The sequence below is a fragment of the Pseudochaenichthys georgianus genome, unplaced genomic scaffold (assembly GCF_902827115.2).
Source record: "Pseudochaenichthys georgianus unplaced genomic scaffold, fPseGeo1.2 scaffold_522_arrow_ctg1, whole genome shotgun sequence".
NCBI classification, from domain to species: domain Eukaryota; kingdom Metazoa; phylum Chordata; class Actinopteri; order Perciformes; family Channichthyidae; genus Pseudochaenichthys; species Pseudochaenichthys georgianus.
This window is the reverse complement of record NW_027263083.1, coordinates 153,578-168,466: the sequence shown is the minus strand read 5'-3', so window position 1 is coordinate 168,466 and position 14,889 is coordinate 153,578. Positions and strand designations below refer to the sequence as shown.

Below are 14,889 nucleotides of genomic sequence, written 5' to 3'. Positions count from 1 at the left end.
CTATGGCACCCCCCCCCAAAATCAAGTTGAACTGCCCCAGCCCCAGTAAAAAACAGAGGTTTGTGTGAAATAGTTATTTTTGGAAATAATGGTTTTAGTGTGCAATTATATAACATTCAATTCAATTATATATTAAACATTCCCGGGGTAGCATGCCCCCAGACCCCCCTAGAGGAAGTTAGGTCCACCCCCCACTTAAATCATGTTCACATCGATAGGATACTAAATACATTTGCACACATCTTGTGTCAATATCTTTCTGTTTTGGTGGTCATGCCACAACCGTGCACGTGCATGCATGCGCGAGTCATAGTGAGTGTCTGCATTTGGGGGGGGGGGGGGGGGCGCGCCAGCTAAAATCTTGCCTAGGGCAGCAAATTGGTCAGGGCCGGCCCTGCTTAGCCTAATCGATCAGTGCACTACGAAGCCAGTGCTAGACAGTGACCTGTTAACGGGGGGAGCCCCGCCGGTCATTATCGGCCGATATTCACTCTTAATAGTTTGATCGGTGCTCTCTATAAGAGCTGGATCTGATCGATATGGACATAAACGCGAGTGATCATTGTTTTCCCCATGACCTCTGGTCCACCCTCCAGTACAGCAGGGGGCGGTCATGCACCTTTAGCTGGTTTGTAGTCCGCCATTAAACCAGCAGAAGGACAGAGCCCTCCACTATCAGCCCGCCTGTCTCCTGTCAGTCTCTCTTTATCATGGCTTCTCATAAACTATGGAACCATTGTTGCATCTTGTGTCGCTAACCGCCTCCAAACTGCTGCATTTCTGTGGACTCGGCGACGACAGGAAAGCCCTAAAGACTACAAAGATGGAGGAGAAAGCGTTAGAAGTGTACGGTGAGTAAACCGGACTCGTTATTACTGCTGTGTGAAGTTAGACAAGTTAGTTAGATACGTTAGTTAGATGAACTGTTAACATCCCGAATACTTTATTTACATATCATCTGATAAGTAACACGTTATGAAGAGGTCAGCTGGTCATGACATGGTGACGTCATTGAAGGCAACGTTAAATACAGGGTTTTCTGAGTGGAGTTTGGTGAGGTTGGAGTGCATTTTTATATTTGATATGGCAAGAAATCGCTGTTTTATTATTTAGTATGGTTTACTTGCACATGTTTTATCACTGTGGTGTCTGAAGTACTGTTTTACTAAAGTAGAAGTAGCAATACTACATTGTAAACATACTCACAAGTAGAAGTAGTGGCTACTTCAAGTACTAATTTTCCAGTATGGCCCATATCATTTACATTTCTGTATTATAATGATCAATTCATAAAGGTAGGGGTTATTTAAATGACTTGCTGCTGCTGGGTAGCTTAACCTGTATAACACATGGGTTTATCTTCTGTTTCAAATCCATACCTGCAAAGTAGCTAGTGTCTAATTATGCAGCATGAATGTCCTGGAGTGAAACAGTTGCTGAAAAGGACCGGTTCTGAAACATAATTCAAAAAGATGATTTCCTAAATAGCGTTGAGGGGTGTCTGTAATGATTTACTACTGGAACTCATGTGACCGGTGTTCCGGTTTAACTGGTTCCCCGATCAACTGGTTGACAGATGTGGAGGCGTGGCCTTCGACTGAAATACACATTTTGATCGCTTCTTCTGTCGTTTACATGAATCTGTTGGTATATTTGGCTGGATAGGAACACTTTGATGCACTTTCAGTACCAGTGTGTGAGGTTGTGGTTACGATGGCGATATCCGGACGCGAACAGCGAGGACTACAAAAAGAAAAACGAGTTGATATGGGCATGTCTGTTCAAAACATTGCGAGCTCCAATAAATCATTTAAACCAGCTATTGTTGGCAGACTTATTACTGAATATCGCTCTTAATGTGATACCAAGTCCACCTGAGACCTGTGTACAACCTTCAGACAAGCCTCCAGGGAAGCACACGTTGTTTACTCACAGTTTGAAAGCAGCGTGGAGAAGTCTTCAGCTGTGTTAAGCACCGTGGTACATTTGGTTTTATTATTGGACGTTGGATATTCGACACATTCGAAAAATCTATTTAACACTGGCATCGATGGACGATTTGTTGTCAAACCAACTTCGATGTGTTAATACAAGGCCCGCCTATATAACACAAAGCTTTTTTTTTTCAAAAAACCCACCTTTTGATTTATACTATTTTTTTAATGTTAAAAAATGCTATAAATCTATTATGCGGCTTGGCCTTTTCATCTACACATTTTTGAAGGTGATTAGGCTACATGGAATTCTTTAAATGACTTACAATAGCTAAATATACATCTTCACATAAACAACCAAAGGTTGACACAGGCAATAGTAATGAAAGTTACTTTTTTTAATTATTATTTAAGCATTTTCAAGGATATGCCAACAGAAAGGCACCTCAGGACGACAATAATTCGGATATTACTAAATCGCTTCCATATAATATAAGGACTTCAGAAATAGTAGGCAAGAGGATATTTGTAACTGACAGTTGAAAGCACTGTATATGTCCTATATTGCAACATGGTCAAAAAGATAAAAACAAAGAACTGTCCATTTGATGATGAGGAACATTTTAACAATCAGGAGTGTTTGCGCTTTCTCATGCAGAGGGTACTTTTCTTTGTTCATCGGATGTGTTATGACATGTGTAGGTGAAAAGGCCAAGCCGCATAATAGATTTATAGCATTTTTTTAACATTAAAAAAATAGTATAAAATCAAAAAGTGGGTTTTTTGAAAAAAAAGCGTCGTGTTATATAGGCGGGCCTTGTATTAACACATCGAAGTTGGTTTGACAACAAATCGCCCATCGAAGCCAGTGTTAAATAGATTTTTTCGAATGTGTCGAATATCCAACGTCAATATAAAAACCAAATTTACCACGGTGTGTTAAACTGTTGATTCGCCCAGGGAAAATGGGATCCGCCCAGATTAAACTGTGTTACATCGTCTGTGGCTATCTACCAGCGATCATGTTAATATGAAAGACACACAGATACATCCCTTATAGAAACGGCATTCTGCAGCACTCATCCAGGTCACATGTGACTGTTAACTCGTTTTGCAAAGACAGCAGCAGAAATGTCATTGCTGCGTGTGCAGGGATATTTAGACTTTAAAATGCTGATGGGTCATTCATCTTGGTCTCGGCAAACAATATTAGGAATCCTCTATTCAAACTACATAATATTCAGTGTCCATCGACATGAAAATAACAAAAAAGTTCATGCTGGACTCAAACCCGAGTCCCAACAGCGAAAGTCACTCCAGCCCTGCACGTTATGAGGGCGCCACGGATCAACACGACACCTCCCAGAGAATCAAAAATAAAATAACAGTGTTCAAAACACTCACGTCAATTACATTACATGACATTGCATTTACCTGACACGTTTATCTAAAGCGACTTACAATAAGTGCATAAGACCAAGAAGATACAAACTTGAAGAACACATAATCATAAAGTACATCAGGTTTCATAGAGCCAAAACATTTAAAGTGCTACTCAGCTGGCTTTAGAGGAGCCATTCCTTTATTAGTATATAAGTGCTTTGTTAATAGTTCTAACGTCAATAAATCCTTTACAAACTATTCGTGTTGTCAGTCTTACATTTGTATCATATATCGTTATTAATATGATGTCGATTTGATACCCGTTTATACTTGTATAAACAAGGATATCTGATCTCGGTGGGTCTTAATGAGGCTGGATACAGACCTCAGTCAGTATACTATATTATGGCTTAAAGTGTACATACAGTCGCTCACATTATAAATGATGGTCGGGTTGCATTTTTCTGGAACTTTTTAACAAGGTTAATCTAAAATGTTGTAGTGTGGTGGTTCGATATGTCGTGTTGATCCGTGGCGCACTCATAACGTGCAGGGCTGGAGTGACTTTCGCTGTTGGGACTCGGGTTTGAGTCCAGCATGAACTTTTTTGTTATTTTCATGTCGATGGACACTGAATATTATGTAGTTTGAATAGAGGATTCCTAATATTGTTTGCCGAGACCAAGATGAATGACCCATCAGCATTTTAAAGTCTAAATATCCCTGCACACGCAGCAATGACATTTCTGCTGCTGTCTTTGCAAAACGAGTTAACAGTCACATCTTATCTGGATGAGTGCTGCAGAATGCCGTTTTCATAAGGGATGTATCTGTGTGTCTTTCATATTAAACATGATCGCTGGTAGATATCCACAGACGATGTAACACAGTTTAATCTGGGCGGATCACAGCTTACCTGAGAGGATCACAGTTTACCTGAGAGGATCACAGTTCACCTGAGAGGATCACAGTTTACCTGAGAGGATCACAGCTTACCTGAGAGGATCACAGCTTACCTGAGAGGGTCACAGTTTACCTGAGAGGATCACAGTTTACCTGAGAGGATCACAGTTTACCTGAGAGGATCACAGTTTACCTGAGAGGGTCACAGTTTACCTGAGAGGATCACAGCTTACCTGAGAGGGTCACAGTTTACCTGAGAGGATCACAGTTTACCTGAGAGGATCACAGCTTACCTGAGAGGATCACAGTTCACCTGAGAGGATCACAGTTTACCTGAGAGGATCACAGCTTACCTGAGAGGATCACAGCTTACCTGAGAGGGTCACAGTTTACCTGAGAGGATCACAGTTTACCTGAGAGGATCACAGTTTACCTGAGAGGATCACAGTTTACCTGAGAGGATCACAGTTTACCTGAGAGGGTCACAGTTTACCTGAGAGGATCACAGCTTACCTGAGAGGGTCACAGTTTACCTGAGAGGATCACAGCTTACCTGAGAGGGTCACAGTTTACCTGAGAGGATCACAGTTTACCTGAGAGGATCACAGCTTACCTGAGAGGGTCACAGTTTACCTGAGAGGATCACAGCTTACCTGAGAGGATCACAGTTTACCTGAGAGGATCACAGCTTACCTGAGAGGATCACAGCTTACCTGAGAGGATCACAGCTTACCTGAGCGGATCACAGTTTACCTGAGAGGATCACAGTTTACCTGAGAGGATCACAGCTTACCTGAGAGGATCACAGCTTACCTGAGAGGATCACAGTTTACCTGAGAGGATCACAGCTTACCTGAGAGGATCACAGTTCACAGCTGAAGACTTCTCCACGCTGCTTTCAAACTGTGAGTAAACAACGTGTGCTTCCCTGGAGGCTGTCTGAAGGTGTACACAGGTCTCAGGTGGACTTGGTATCACATTAAGAGCGATATTCAGTAATAAGTCTGCCAACAATAGCTGGTTTAAATGATTTATTGGAGCTCGCAATGTTTTGAACAGACATCCCCATATCAACTCGTTTTTCTTTTTGTAGTCCTCGCTGTTCGCGTCCGGATATCGCCATCGTAACCACAACCTCACACACTGGTACTGGAAGTGCATCAAAGTGTTCCTATCCAGCCACATATACCAACAGATTCATGTAAACGACAGAAGAAGCGATCGAAATGTGTATTTCAGTCGAAGGCCACGCCTCCACATCTGTCAACCAGTTGATCGGGGAACCAGTTAAACCGGAACACCGGGTTCAGAGCGGCGCAATCTGAGCCCGTAGACTCTTTTAAAAGCCGTCTGAAGACATTCCTGCTGGGAAGGTGTTCTGTGAACTCGTGCGCTTTTATTCTATATATTCCATGTTTGATTGTGTTTTTAGCTCTTCTTAACATGTGTCATGGAAAAGAGCAGAATACATATATTTTACCTACTTACTCAAATACACACACACACACACACACACACACACACACACACACACACACACACACACACACACACACACACACACACACACACACACACACACACACACACACACACACACACACACACACACACACACACACACACACACACACACACACACACACACACACACACACACACACACACACACACACACACACACACACACACACACACACACACACACACACACACACACACACACACACACACACACACACACACACACACACACACACAGAGGATGTAACGGCTGCTCTTCCTCAGATGTGATCCGCTCGATCCGGGACCCGGAGAAGCCGAACACGCTGGAGGAGCTGGACGTGGTGACGGAGAGCTGCGTGGAGGTGAGGGACCTGGGGGACGAAGAGTTCCTCATCATCATCAAGTTCTCCCCCACCGTCCCGCACTGCTCCCTGGCCACGCTCATCGGTGAGTCCCTCTGCCGAGACACCACCATTAGGAAGTGAGACGAGGGACCATCGAGGATTAGGAAGTGAGACGAGGGACCATCGAGGATTAGGAAGTGAGACGAGGGACCATCGAGGATTAGGAAGTGAGACGAGGGACCATCGAGGATTAGGAAGTGAGACGAGGGACCATCGAGGATTAGGAAGTGAGACGAGGGACCATTGAGGATTAGGAAGTGAGACGAGGGACCATTGAGGATTAGGAAGTGAGACGAGGGATCATTGATGATTAGGAAGTGAGACGAGGGATCATTGATGAAGTGGATGATTAGGAAGTGAGACGAGGGATCATTGATGATTAGGAAGTGAGACGAGGGATCATTGATGAAGTGGATGATTAGGAAGTGAGACGAGGGATCATTGATGATTAGGAAGTGAGACGAGGGATCATTGATGAAGTGGATGATTAGGAAGTGAGACGAGGGATCATTGATGAAGTCTTCCCCTCACCTTCTCTACACCAATATGTGAATGAGTCTGAGCATCGTGAGTCCTTCAGAGAGTCCTTCAGAGAGTCCTTCAGAGAGTCCTTCAGAGTGTCCTTCAGAGAGTCCTTCAGAGAGTCCTTCAGAGAGTCCTTCAGAGAGTCCTTCAGAGTCTGATGTGTGATTGTAATCTGGTGTCCTGACGATGTCCCCGTGTCTCTGCAGGTCTGTGCTTGCAGGTGAAGCTCGAGAGGTGTTTACCTTTCAAACACAAGGTGAGTTCCTCAGAGACATGGCGTGTCTGCACGGAAACTACAACACACTCATCGTGCGATCAAGCCACGCACGTCACGCATCTGTATGCATGCCCAGGTCCCTCTCGCCTCACTCAGCCGGGTCTTCATTTAGTCTTTGCCTCGTGTAACTTCTGGAGAGCCATATCAGAAGCACTGCTCTTGATAACCCTTATCGTAGACCGTGCTGTTCTAAGGGATGCTAGCCTTTGCAGACCATTGACATGCAGTCAAAGCTATAGAGCACTCTACGGGAGAGGGAGTAGGGCCTCTTTAATGAACACACAGATACAACAAGCCGTACCTCCCAGTGTTTGCTTCGTGTTTTATTTCTAGATACTTTGTGGTTTTAAACTCCGGCCGTTTGTATCGTCTCTTAAATGTTCTTCCTCCTCTGAGCGGCACGTGTCCCAGTTCCACTTAAACTGTTTTCACAACCGTGTTTCTTATGTTAACGTTTTGTTAACCAGTAGAATACGGAATAAAAGAGTTATTTCAATTTACATTAGAACAGTGTTTCTCAAACTTTTTCATACCAAGGATACTTAACCAATAAAAAGACACTCGAGGACCACCTAACTCCACAAGTATCCAAAAAATGCCTGAAAATGGTACAAACAAGTGGCTACATGTGAGACGAAGGTGTTGCGCTGGGCTTTATCATGCAATCGAAAGTGAAACTTAAGCTCGCTCCATTGCGGAGATATTCCCGCGAGAGTGCGGAAAACTTAAATGTATTTATTTATTTCAAATGTGAAATGTTACCAATATACTCACGGACCACTAGGGGCCGCTCACGGACCACCAGTGGAAGCACTGCATTAGAAGTACACAGTGAAACTACGGAGAGCCCTAAGGGTCAAATAGCAGGAAAAAGTGGTGATTATTTTCACATGGTACATTTCGTGTTTTGTTCGCATACAGTAGCCATGCCGTTACATTTCTGTGTTCGTTAATTTAGGCCTGCATACATCTATGATTCGTTTCAAGTAAAGTACGTGTAAGTATCAAAGCAAATATTTGATAAGTGACATGTTACTTAAAAGGCCATAACAAACCTGCAAGGGTCGTCAAATAGGTATGTAAATATACATTACTAAACTTGCCTTGAATAATATTAGTTTATTACTTCTTTTGCTTCCCTTCTGCAGCTTCGAAGGGCATGTTTGAAAGGCTGCAAGATGCTTTGGTTCTTATTGTCAACATGTAATATTGGGATCTAGATATTTCACTTAATCCCTCGACTTCACCCCGATTGAATTGTATTGCTCCATCACATTTGGGTTGGTTTTTGCAAGGCAAGGCAATTTATTTGTATAGCACAATTCATACATTAATGCAATTCAAAGTGCTTTACAGAGAAAACACAATCCATTGAGAAGAAATACAAAACACACAAAATAATTATTTAAAAGAAAGAAGACCTTTTTTAACAGTTCGAACATTTGAAAATTTAAATTTGAAAAGCCATATTAAAAAGAAATGTTTTTAGACCTGATTTAAATGTTTCTAAAGTGCGAGCCATTCTCGTACGTTCTGGGAGTTTGCTCCACGAATCAGGAGCGTAGATGCAGAAGCTTTCCCACGCTTTGATCTCACACATGGAACAGTGAGCCGGCCTGCGTACATCTGTTGACCTTTAAATAACCTTTATCACATGTAATAATAATAATAATAATATATTTAATTTATATAGCGCTTCTCATCTGCCAAGACAAATCTCGAAGTGCTTCACAACAAGGGATACTGATACACTTTGAGAGATTAAACAAATAATTGTAATAATAATAAGAAGAAATAAAAAAATAAAATATATATATGTATTTAATATCATATATTTACTGTTGGAAAGCAAGTTTAGTAAGGGATTATATTTTGAATATAGTGGAAGAAGTCACCTCAGCCGCTTCCAGGAAAAGCAATAGATGTAGAACATGTAATGTATAGATCGGCGTTCTTCTCTGAAATGCTTTGTTCTTTCCGTCTCTGTCCTCAGCTGGAGATCTACATCTCCGAGGGGACGCACTCCACGGAGGAAGACAGTGAGTCTCTTTCTCCTTCTCATGTGACTCTGTGAATGTTCCCGTTGGTTAAAGGACCTCCTGCCGAGTGTCTGAAGCTACATCATCACCACATTATGATACAAAGTGCTTCCTTTCTCTGCGGCTTCCTCCTCCTGCTTCACGAGAGGGAGACGTTGAACCATTTATGCACGACATCGATCCTTTAGTTCCTTTCTACACAAATAAAAACACATGGACTTAATAGGGATGCCAGAAACTGACCATGATCAAAATCGATTATTCGGCAGCCCTGGCGAATAATAATCGATTATTCGACCGTCCAATTTTACAGTAAAACAAACTGGTGGTGTGACCAATGGCCATTTACAATTATTAATACTATTACTCTGAAACTAAGCCAGGAAAAAAAAAAAAAAAAAAAAAAAAAAAAAAAAAAATCGATTTTTAAAAATAATATTCGATTATGGAGACTGTAGCGAATATTCGAATAATCGCTGGCATCTCTAGTACTTAATAGTCTCGTTCACCAGCTCCCATCAGGAACCCTGCCGTGCTGAGACCCAAAGCGTCATGATGGAGATGAAGAGCCGCTGGAGGCTAACCTGCAGATGTTGGACAGTTAGCACAGTTAGCACAGTTGGCATGAATGGTCTAATTAGCATATTCAGACAAGAGACTGGAGGTTATTGAGGATCCACTTCTGATCCCTTCTCAGGTGAAGACTGGCAGCTCTGGCCAGAAAGAGGCCACCTGTTCTCTCTGCGATGACGCTGATGCATTGTGGGTCCTTTTGGATTGGACAGATTGCTTATTCATCTCGTGCTCTCTATGTCCAGCGGTCTCATCACTCATGGTGGAAATCAGCCCACAGAGGGAACAGACACTTCCTGCTTAAAACTGACCGTTCTTATCCTGAACATGTGAGAAATGGATTCAGCACCTCGATAACCCCCAGACCCACCATCCTCGATAACCCCCAGACCCACCATCCTCGATAACCCCCAGACCCACCATCCTCGATAACCCCCAGACCCACCATCCTCGATAACCCCCAGACCCACCATCCTCGATAACCCCCAGACCCACCATCCTCGATAACCCCCAGACCCACCATCCTCGATAACCCCCAGACCCACCATCCTCGATAACCCCCAGACCCACCATCCTCGATAACCCCCAGACCCACCATCCTCGATAACCCCCAGACCCACCATCCTCGATAACCCCCAGACCCACCATCCTCGATAACCCCCAGACCCCAGACCCACTCCGATAGAGTCGTTGGCAGCCAAGATGTTTGCTAGCCTTTGTCTGAACATGCTAATAAACGCAACTTATGCTAATTGTGCAAATGTCAACATCTGCAGGTTAGCTTCCGGCAGCTTCTGTGGTCTGAGGCCGACTCTACATTTATATCACTTTGGGGTACTCAATACATCCGACAGGTTCAGTGTGTCGTTGTTGTGTCGTAACTCTAACTGTGTGTGTGTGTGTGTGTGTGTGTGTGTGTGTGTGTGTCCAGTTAACAAACAGATCAATGATAAGGAGCGAGTGGCGGCCGCCATGGAGAACCCGAACCTGAGGGAGATCGTGGAGCAGTGTGTGACTGAGCCGGACGACTGAGTGTGTGTGTGTGTGTGTGTGTGTGTGTGTGTGTGTGTGTGTGTGTGTGTGTGTGTGTGTGTGTGTGTGTGTGTGTGTGTGTGTGTGTGTGTGTGTGTGTGTGTGTGTGTGTGTGTGTGTGTGTGTGTGTGTGTGTGTGTGTGTGTGTGTGTGTGTGTGTGTGTGTGTGTGTGTGTGTGTGTGTGTGTGTGTGTGTGTGTGTGTGTGTGTGTGTGTGTGTGTGTGTGTGTGTGTGTGTGTGTGTGTGTGTGTGTGTGTGTGTGTGTGTGTGTGTCCGTCCACAGGGCCATTCCTGAATGTCTATCGGATGCTTTTTGTCTCAACTCTGCAGAGACTTTGGAGTTTCGTTGATTTTGAACCCTGAGAAGTGACACAGCTGGAGTAGAGACACGTGTGTGTGTGTGTGTGTGTGTGTGTGTGTGTGTGTGTGTGTGTGTGTGTGTGTGTGTGTGTGTGTGTGTGTGTGTGTGTGTGTGTGTGTGTGCCCTCCCATCATGCGCTCGGTGAAGTGGACCAGCCTCCTCATGTTTCCCTGTTTTTTAAAGTATGTCCTTTTTAAAAAAAATGTAATTATCCTGTGAATGATATCTTTAAAAAGTGATTATTTTTAGAGAAGATGTGACGTGTAAAATAATCTGATCTGATTAAAATATATGATAACGAGAAGCTGCGTAATGTCATTATTGTGTAGATATATATTTTGTGTGTGTGTTCCCAGATGATGAGGTGTTTAAACTGTCTCCGTGTTATCTCTCTCTCCTGTTTGATTAACTAATTTAATTTTCCCTCAGATATCAGATATCAGATTTCCTCTCACTGACGCAGTGTCCTCGTGTCTCTGATCAATAAAGTTTTATCTCCTGACGATATCACCAAGGCAAAGTGGGACAAAGGCAAAACAATAGAGAGAGAAAACTCTGAATTCACAGTTTAACGATGTTTAATCACGGGAATTCTTTTCCGATATTCTCAGAGATTGCACCGATACATTAATGAGAAACATGAACGACTTTGATGTTGAAAATGTTGTTTATTAAAGCAAAATTAATTTTACAATTAAATTCGGAATAATTGAATTTTTATAATTTTACTGATAATTCAAGTTTTTTTCTGAATTTATGATTTAAATCTCCACCTTTTTTTCATAAATGTGTGACTTCATAATCTCTGAGAATATTGAATAATAGTTAGCGTGTTTCTGACAGCTGAGAGACTGTACTGAAGTCCTCTTTAAACACGTGTTATATCAGGATTAACACCTGCTCTTACCTGACGTTTGATTGGCAGCTGTGTCTGTCACTCAGTCTAAAGCTGTGCTCAGGCACTGTAATGCTGATGCTCCTCCTGCAGGGGGCGCTGTTGAGTTAAATAAAACATCCTGACAGGCATGAGGCTGTAGATAAGTAAAGATAAATAAATACAGATAGCAAATTATAAAATAATACAGTTGACTTATATGTTACATAACGATCCTTATATTATGGAAATATGGAAATATTTATATGAATATAATGTTAATAATCCTAAATGTCAGTATTCCTGTTCTATATGATTTGTTTCATTACAAAATGGAGCAACTGTCACCAAACCCGAATTCCCTGGGTTAAGTAAAGTATTCTCATGCTGATAAATAGATATATATACACACAGTATAAACATGCATACTGTGTGTACTGGTATATTCTGGTTGTAGTGAAACAGGAAGGAATGTATAGAGAGTCAGCGTCACATTGTTCTTGTGTGTCTGTCTTGAGAAAGTGTTTTTTAATCTGCCCCCTCAGAGAATGATGTGTGTTTGGACACACCGGCCGTTTCTCAATCTCCAGGATTCTGGCTTCCAAGCCAATATTTCAAGGATGCTACGTCACAGAGTGCCGCCGAAGGACTGTTCCAATCTCCAGCATACTAGGAATTCCACCGAGGACGCGTCCTTGGTTTGGGGGAAATGTCGAGGCTGCACATGGGTAGACTTCGCGTCCTTAAAATCCCCACAATGCTTTGCGCACGGACCAATTTCAAAAACCCTTGCGGAGAATGGCTGAACCGACGCAGCACGCATTGAAATGTCAGTGTGTAGTGGCGTAGAACACGTGTTGGTAAATATGTGGCATTTGTTTGTTTTCACCAAAACTGTGTTCCTGAAAGTAAAGCAAGTTCATAATTAGATAGACATCGTGAGGGATTTACTTTCGGTACAGTTTATGTTGAAACCGTTAGAGAGAGTGGCACACTTGTTAGCCTGTTCCATTCTTCTTCGTTTTCCGAAGCCGTGGCTTGGAAGCATACTTGCTTCGTTTCTGAAGGAAGCGACTTGGAAGTACGCGACTACCAAGCCAGCATCCTCGCGATTGAGAAACGGCCACTGTCATACACTGTTTCAGTAAATGGATTCTGCTATATGGCATCCATTCCTCACACAGCGGAGTCTCCTCCAGAACACACCTGGACTCCAACTCTGCAAAACGTTTTAATACGGTTTCAGACCACAGCACAGGAAACAGCGCTAATAAAATCACTAAAACTCCCCCTGTGTCTGCAAAGTAAGGTGACCAGATTTTCTAAATTAAAACCGGGGACATTTTGAGTTTTGCGGTCAAAGTCTCATCAACATATCCAATGTTCTTCACTGTTAAAGAAACAAGGGGGACAATTCTGGTTCAATGTAATTCGAACATTTGAACTGTTGGATACAAACAGAAGGACGAAAGCTCATATATGAGACTTCAGGTCTTTTATTTTGAAACTCTACATCAGATTGTCCTGATTCTCTCTGAGTGACTAGACGGGGTGTCCTGCTGTCACCATGGAGGGAAATAAGTCTTTGATTGACTTCGAGTGACTCTTTTATTATGGACGGTTTCCATTCAATAATAATCTAAATATAGACGGATAATGGATCTAATTTGAGATTTTAAACAGCAGACATTTTAAATGGTGCTTCAGAAAGTAATGTTACTTTAGGAGTGTTGTGAGATGGTGTCAACATCGATTGAATTAGTCACCCAGTGGAAATGTCAGATATGTCTTCGTAACTGTGTCCTTACATTTTACATTCACTCAGTTATAATGTGGTAGCTATACTAGTTTGTTTTACATTATTATTGATCACATTATAGAGTACATATTTCTTAATTTGAGCTCCAACATGATTATGTTTGGTGTGTTTTTAACGTATATTAAAAAACTGGGACATTTCCGGGGACAGTTTCAACCGGGGACAGGCCAATACAAACGGGGACTGTCCCCGGAAAATGGGGACGTCTGGTCACCCTACTATAAAGGAACTGCAGCACGGTCACATGACTTCACATCACCACCGCTAAGCTAAAGGAGGCTAATGTTGGGCTATAAAGGAACTACAGCACGGTCACATGACTTCACGTCTCCACCGCTAAGCTAAAGGAGGCTAATGTTGGGCTATAAAGGAACTACAGCACGGTCACATGACTTCACGTCTCCACCGCTAAGCTAAAGGAGGCTAATGTTGGGCAGCACGGCAGAGTCCTGCATCGGGTCGGGTACCCGCGGGTAGCTTAGTTTGACACTCGATTCTGATTGGCCCATTTTGGAGGTCTGTTAATTTATGCTAACAGGAAGTAAACATTAAAGGGAACAGTAGAAGAAGATAGACAGTGGCCGTTTCTCAATCGCGAGGATTTTGGCTTCCAAGCCAATATTTCAAGGATGCTACGTCATCGAGTGCCTCCGAAGGACTGTTCCAATCTCCAGCATACTTGGAATTCCACAAGGCCGTGTCCTTGGTTTGGGGGAAATTTCGAGGCTGCACATGGGTAGACTTCGCGTCCTTAAAATCCCCACAATGCTTTGCGCACGGACCAATTTAAAAAACTGCGTGTTTGGCCTGTTTGGGGAATTTATATCCAGTTGACTTCGTTTTAACATTGCTATTGCTTTGTATGCCGGGGGCGGGCGAGAGATTCCTGATTGGTTGTTGGTCGCCTTGGGCGCGAGAAATCGCCAAGCCTCAGACACGCCCAGCTTCAAGATTTTCTGATGCCTGTAGTGTAGACGGGCCGTGACTGACTTCCCGCGTCCCTGTGTAACTGGGAAGCTGATAGAATTATCATACGATCGTGGTGTTTTTGCAACTTCAGCATAGGGTTTATCACATGTGGCTCTGCCGCTCAGCGCTGCTGCTTGCTTCAGTCTGTGTCTGCGTTCTTTCGCACCTGCCTGTAATCTGAGAAGGTCCCGCCTCTCTGGCTCCCGCCCGGAGAATCTTCAGTAATCAGATAGCGTGGGCGGGACATCGCTCGTGTCCCCCAAGTGGTGACTGCAGCCAGAGAAACGGC

At 43.1% G+C, this 14,889-nt stretch overlaps 1 protein-coding gene across 1 annotated transcript; it reads left to right on the top strand.

Annotated features, from left to right (window-relative positions):
- The first annotated feature begins 623 nt into the window (after positions 1 to 623).
- Positions 624 to 10,642, top strand: ciao2a (cytosolic iron-sulfur assembly component 2A). The gene is made up of 5 exons (XM_034078969.2): positions 624 to 851; positions 6,009 to 6,173; positions 6,862 to 6,911; positions 8,926 to 8,971; positions 10,476 to 10,642. The coding sequence occupies exons 1-5, from the start codon at positions 728 to 730 to the stop codon at positions 10,574 to 10,576; spliced, it is 486 nt and encodes a 161-aa protein (XP_033934860.1). The 5' UTR covers positions 624 to 727; the 3' UTR covers positions 10,577 to 10,642.
- The last annotated feature ends 4,247 nt before the right edge of the window (positions 10,643 to 14,889 follow it).

Coding starts and splice junctions, on each gene's coding strand:
- ciao2a (XM_034078969.2), top strand. CDS start 728: ATGGAACCATTGTTGCATCTTGTGTCGCTAACCGCCTCCAAACTGCTG. Junction 852..6,008: donor GAAAGCGTTAGAAGTGTACG/GTGAGTAAACCG, acceptor GCTCTTCCTCAG/ATGTGATCCGCTCGATCCGG. Junction 8,972..10,475: donor GCACTCCACGGAGGAAGACA/GTGAGTCTCTTT, acceptor GTGTGTGTCCAG/TTAACAAACAGATCAATGAT.